Source organism: Canis lupus, chromosome 22, assembly GCF_003254725.2.
Source record: "Canis lupus dingo isolate Sandy chromosome 22, ASM325472v2, whole genome shotgun sequence".
Taxonomy (NCBI): domain Eukaryota; kingdom Metazoa; phylum Chordata; class Mammalia; order Carnivora; family Canidae; genus Canis; species Canis lupus.
In genome coordinates this window covers 49,167,264-49,173,808 of record NC_064264.1, presented here as the reverse complement: position 1 = coordinate 49,173,808, position 6,545 = coordinate 49,167,264, and the positions used below count along the sequence as shown (strand labels likewise).

The 6,545-nt window shown below is 38.3% G+C and overlaps 1 protein-coding gene and 1 long non-coding RNA gene across 40 annotated transcripts in view; one reads left to right on the top strand and one right to left on the bottom strand.

The window, feature by feature from the left end:
- Positions 1–6,545, top strand: part of DOCK9 (dedicator of cytokinesis 9) — a 279,307-nt gene that overhangs the window by 142,529 nt on the left and 130,233 nt on the right. For all 38 annotated transcript variants that reach the window (XM_049099431.1, XM_049099439.1, XM_049099452.1 and 35 more), the window contains exon 3: positions 5,830–5,919. In XM_049099431.1, the coding sequence (XP_048955388.1) occupies positions 5,830–5,919 (90 nt within the window). The remainder of the gene's footprint in view (positions 1–5,829; positions 5,920–6,545) is intronic.
- Positions 1–6,545, bottom strand: part of LOC112655911 (uncharacterized) — a 42,018-nt gene that overhangs the window by 13,286 nt on the left and 22,187 nt on the right. The gene's annotated exons all lie outside the window — the stretch shown is intronic.

The following is a 6,545-nucleotide window of genomic DNA, read 5'->3' as shown; positions in this document are numbered from 1 at the left end:
GTTCAATGTGACCAGAGTTGTTTGGTCTCAGAGAACTGATATGTAGCAGACAGCCCACAAGAGAACAAACCAAATGTCATTTAATAATTAGCATTGAGAAGTAGAATTAATAAGCAGATCAGAATACATTGATTGGCTGTGTCAGCTCTCTCTCTTTAGGAAAGTTTAAATGGGAATCACATTTTAAACAAGTGAATGGGCGAGGCTGGGCTCAGCATTGAGTGGGAAGACCCTTGGGAACTGAGGACCTCAAGTGATGACTCCTCACTGGGGTCACGTGCAATGTTAATGGTGCACAAGTGACCCCAGCCAATGGATTCCAGCCTTTCCTTTTAAATGGTGATAAAGACACTGACAAAATTGCTCTGCTCATGCAAGCCCTGTTCTTTTTCTTGGCTCCTTCTTTCCCTGGGTGAGTTAAGACCATTGATTAGGCTATAGGTTAGTGGGTTTTTTCATTCTTCAGTGTTTTTTAATTCAAGTTTAATTAGAGTTCTTGACAGTTTTTTTTCCTTCAGCATAGGATATATTTGTAGTTTTAGGACTTACTGGGTCTCTTTTGTGTGTGCAAAGAGCTAATCTAATTTATTACGTCTTTATTTTGCTCTTTTAACTACCAAGTTTCTACCCCTCGTGTACTGAATACAACTTGTACCCATCCCATACATTTAGTTTAAGTGTCTTAGTCATGGTACACACCTTCTTGATGTCCTTTTCTCCCCCCTTTGGATATAGACTCCCCTTTTCTTTCCTCTCATCAGCCTGTGCTTCTGCGCCTCTTTCTCTCATGCTTTTCTGTCATACTCTTAGCACTCTAATAATTTATTTCCTCCTCTTCCTCTGTCATCAGACTCTAAGCTTTATAGGAACAGCAGGTATACTTTATTAAACTTGGTGTGTCCAGCTGCTAATTCTGTGTCTGGTGGTAGAAAGTAATAACTCAGTGAAGGCATGGATGGATAGATGGTTGAAATTATACTTATGCTGAGCCCTAAAATGATAGGTACAATGTTTTCAGGGAGGAGAAGCCATTGATATCTACTCTTAAAAAGTCCAATGGACATTTTTATCCATTTTACTTGTCCATTTTTAGGACATTGACAAATGTTCTAGAAAAGGTGAATATGGAAACCAGATTGCAGCTTAGTGTGTTCCCTCAGTGCTTCTGTCCTAACTCTATATTGTGATTAGTATTTGAAATCATTTTCATGAAAACATCAGTATTCTTCAGTACGTTAATTAGGACATCTTCTTAATCTCTTAGAGTCTTATTACAGTTATTTATTGCTAAGTAACAAGCCACTCCAAAGCCTAGTAATTTAGGGTAATAATTTGTCATTTCTCACAATCCTGAAATCTGATCAAGGCTCATCTGGGTTGTTCTGCTTTACTTGCTATCTGCAGGGGCTGGAATGATTCCTCACTTAATTGTGATGTCTCTACCAGTTTGACTAGGACCAACTGTGGGCTGGTGGGGCATCTTCCTATGTCTGGCCTCTCCATATGGCTAGTTTGGACTTACTCACAGCATAATGATATCAGGTGGTAGAACTTTTTATGCGGAGGTTGTCTTCCAAGAAGGAAGAGCAGAATTGCTAGTTTGCTAAGTTTGGAACTAGCAGAATACCACTTCCACCTCATTTGATTGGTCAAACCCAGCCTAGATTCAAGGAGAGGGAAGTCATCCTCCTTTTAGTATGAGGAACAGCATGAATATATAGGGAAGGATAGCAGCCATCTACCTAAAAGAGATCTAAAACATCCGATTTTATATACAACAAGAAATAGATATAAAAATAACATTTAAGCTAGATATGTACTACAGAAGTATGTCTCACTTAAGTGAATGATTTTTAAGGAATGTATTAAGTTTATTTGGATGAAGACTCTGGGAGAGCAAAGGGCTCTTGTCAGAAAACTAAACTTTGTCAAAATCAGAGCTGGGACCTGATCAGTAATGGATTCAAACCTAGTATTCTGCCACTGATGGGTACTAAATAAACACACAGATGATTGGTTTAATTATGCCCAGTGCTCTCTTCACTGTAAAAGGTCAGGTCTCTCTTTAATGCTTAAAGTTGCCTTTTTTTTTTTTTTTAAAGTAAGAGCATAATGGCACTCACTCCCCTTTTCTTATATTATTTCTGATTTTTAATAGTTTTGACAACCTCATAATCACTGTGTTATGTGGAAACTTTGTGAATAGATTATGTATCTTCAGTGCTTATTGTCACATATCTTTATGGCATTTCATGGGAACAGGTGGGAAATAAGGGTCACCAGTTTTGAAATTTGTAAAGAAGCCAAGAACGAAGGCTTCAGCCCTTTTGGAGGCTGAATGAATTAGTAATTTACCCATAAAGGACTTCAGTGGAGAATGGGGTTCCTTCATTCCCTTCCTTTAGAATAAGGGGACCTATTCGAAAAACAGGGCTTAAGATTACTTTCCAAGATAGACACGATGCAAAAATGAGTAAAATAAGTGGAGGAGACACAACATTGAGAAAATAGGGGCAGGAAATTAAGTTAAACTATATATAAAATATATGTCCTGAAGTTTTCTCCCAGCTGGAGAAGAGGGATCACAGATTTGACCCAAAGCTTCCTCTAACCAGAGAACATCTGGGACAAATGCTGGGGGATGATAGTTTAGTTTAAGTAGCCACAAAGAGCTACTGCAGGGTAGATTCTCCTTGCAAAGTGTTTTCATGTATGCTGTTTTTATAACTATGATCTGTTAATAGTATCCAAGGATTATAGTTCTTGGGAGAAAAAATCTAGAACATTTCTCTCTGAAGCCTGAAGTCCAGTTTTCTCATATTGACAAAATAGTACCTTCTAAACAACGTTAATTAGGGTGGATGTGCTACTGCCTGAAGTCATGAGGCATTTTATTATTTAAAATAAGCGGTAATTGGGCAGCCCAGGTGGCTCAGTGGTTTAGTGCCTGCCTTCGGCCTGGGGTATGATCCTGGAGACCCGGGATTGAGTCCCACGTCAGACTCCCTGTGTGGAGCCTGCTTCTCCTCCCTCTGCCTGTGTCTCTGCCTCTCTCTATCTCTCTCTCTGTGTCTTTCATGAATGGATGAATAAAATCTTAAAAAATAAAATAAAATAAGCAGTAATCCTCTTGAAACATGAGAACAGTTCTAATGTTTACAGGAGGGGTGGTAGCATTCTTAATTCATAGGTCTCTTCAACAGATATTGGTTGAGCACCTTTTACTTGTCTGGCTACCATGCTGTTAGGCATGGGGATGTGGCAGTGAACAAGAATGGACACGAAAGGCAACTAAGAGATGAATGTGAAGTAGAAAAAAACACTCCTAAAACTTACATGGAATCACAAAAGACCCCCAAGTAGCTGAAGAAATCCTGAGAAAGAACAAAGCCCAAGGCATCTCACGCCCTCTTTCAAGTTCTACTTATAAAGCTGTAGTCATCAAAATAATATGGTACCAGCATAAAAACAGACATGTAGGCCAATGAAACAGAATCAAGAGCCCAAAATGAACCCAAGCATATACAGTCAACTAATATTTGACAGGGGAACCAAGAATACTCAATGGAGAAGAGACAATAAATGGTACTGGGATAATTGGCTGTTCCCATGTAAAAGAATGAAACTGGACCCATGTGTTACACTACTCAACAAAAATGAACTCAAAATGGATTAAAGACTTATACATAGACCTGACATCATGAAACTCTTAGAAGAAACATTGGAATAAAGCTTCTTAGCATGGGCCTTGGTAATGATTTTTTTGGGGTATGAAACCTTAAACACAAGTAACAAAATAAAAAACTGTGACCACAGCAAACACAAAAGCTTATTCACAGCAAAAGAAACCATCAATAAGGGATGCCTGGGTGGCTCAGTGGTTGAACGTCTGCCTTTGGCTAAGGGCGTGATCCCAGAGTCCTGGGATCGAGTCCTGCATTGGGCTCCCCGCAGGAAGCCTGCTTTTCTCTCTGCCTATGTCTCTGCCTCTCTGTATCGTAGATAGATAGATAGATAGATAGATAGATAGATAGATAGATAGATACCATCAATAAAATGAAGAGATAAATGGAAAAAACATTTGCAAACCATATATCCAGGGGTTAATATCCAAAATATATGTAGAACTCATACAACTCAATAACCAAAAAAAAAAAAAACAAACCAAAACAAAACAAATAACCCAAGTTGAAAAGGACAAAGGACTTGAACAGACATTTTTCTCAAGAAGGTGTGCAAAAAGCCAACAAGTGCTTGAAAAGATGTTCAACATCACTAATCATTAGGGAAATGCAGATACAATCACAGTGAGATATTACCTCATATCTGCTAGAATAGCTGTTATCCAAAAGAGAAAAGATAACAAAAATAAATAAAACTATTGGTGAAACATGTTTAAAAAAAAAAAGACAAGAGATCAGATGCTGGCATGGATGTGGAGAAAAGAGAACTCTTGTGCATTGTTGGCAGAGTTGTAATTTAGAGCAGCTACTATGGAAAACAGTATGAAGAATTCTCAAAAAAATTAAAAGTAGAACCAGCTTATGACCCAGTAATCCCACTTCTGGGAATATATCCAAAGGAAATGAAAGTTTTAACTCAAAAAGATATCTACTGTTTATAGCAGCATTATTTATAGTAGCCAAGACATAGAAACAACTTAAGTGTCCACTGATAGGTGAATAGATAAAGAAGTTGTGGTATGTATCTGCAACGGAATAATATTAAGCCATAAAAAATGAGGGAATCCTACCATTTGTAACAATATGATGGACCTTGCAGGCATTTTGCTAAGTGAAATAATCAGACAGAGAAAGACAAATACTGTGTGATTTCACTTATTTGTGGAATAAAACAAGACAAAAGTCATAGAAAAAAGATCAGACTTGTGGTTACCAGAGGTGGAGGATAGGGGGAGGAAGAATTGGAGGAAGGTGGTCAAAAGATCCAAACTTCCAGGTAAGAGATTAATAAGTACAAGGGACGTGATGTACATGGCGACTACCATAAATATGGCTGAATAATATATGGGAAAGCTCTTACGAGAGTATATCCTAAGACTTCTCATCACAAGGAGAAGGGTTTTTTCTCTTTCTCTTTTCTTTTTATTGTATTCATGTGAGAAAATGGATGTTAGCTGAACCTATCATGATCCTCATTTTGCAATAGATGTAAAGCAAACCATCGTGCTGTATGCCTTAAACTTACATTGTGCTGTATGTCAATTATTTCTCAATAAAACTAAAAAAGAAGACATAGATGTGATGATGGTTATTGCACACCAGTGTGAACCTACTTAATGCCACTGAACTATACACTTAAACGTGGTTAAACTGGGGTGCCTGGCTGGCTTAGTCAGTGGAGTTCAAGACTCTTGTCTCAGTGTCATGAGTTTGACCTCATGTTGGGTATAGAGTTTACTTAAAAAGATCTTTAAAAAAAAAGGTTAAAATGGTAAATTTTATGGTATGTCTGTATTACTCTAGAAAAAGGCCATTAAGACAAGTAAAAGGCAATGTAGTGTGACTAGATCAAGCACTTGGGGTTGCAGAGTGTTAGGGATTCTGAAAGTGGCCTCTACCCTGCCTGGGAGGGAGCAGAGGGCTCCCTGGGCCCCTCACCCAGAAAGAAGCAGAAGCCATTGCCGCACACACGGCTTTCAACTTTCTGATACCCAAAGGGATCTGTTGTGTGTGACCCAAGGAGGAAGAAGTGCAGAGCTGGCAGAAACCGAAGTGACTGTGTCCGAGTGGGGCCCTGCTGCACCCCAAGGGTGGCGCCTTTCCATCTTCCAGTAACTAAACCCTCTGCCTGCACTTTCCCCCACAGACGGCCACTCTGAGACGACAGGGTCGGTATATGTGCTCCACTGTTCCTGCAGACGCGGAAGAGGAAGCACAGAGCTTATTTGTTACAGAGGTAATGTGCTTTTTCTACATTAATTCACATGTTATTTTAAAGCTACTTTTTGCTAACACCCCCCCCCCCTTTAATTTCAATGGTATTTTCAAGGAAGTGTCAGAGATGTAGTTACATTTTTATAATGGAAGTTAAAATAGAATAGTCTAGAGTTTTCAGAGTCTGAAACTTGGACAGAAATGTCAACAGTGGTCATTTCTGATGACTGTTTAAAACATGAATTCTACAGAACTTACCTCATAGTCCTAGAATAAGGGGTAACTCTTATGAACTCACTGGAAATCTTTGGCAGAGGCTATTATTGAGATTATTTTCAGTTAGAAGCTTAGCATACACATTTAAGCATTCATTTACTTTAAATGTTTATATTTGTGACTTATTTTCAAGACTAGTTCAATATTCATGAAGTGCCAGGTGATAATGAACAGAATCTATCTCCGATCAATGTATGATTATTATCACTCCTGTTTGAACATATAAGTAATTATTATCTTGTTAAAGAGGAAAGAGAAATTACTGAATTTAGACTGCTTTTAACCCCCTTAGGGTTTCTGTTTCTTTTTCTAGGTGCTTTTAGATACGATAAACTAATTAGGTCTTTTAATTTTGTTTCTTGAAGTGCTCCT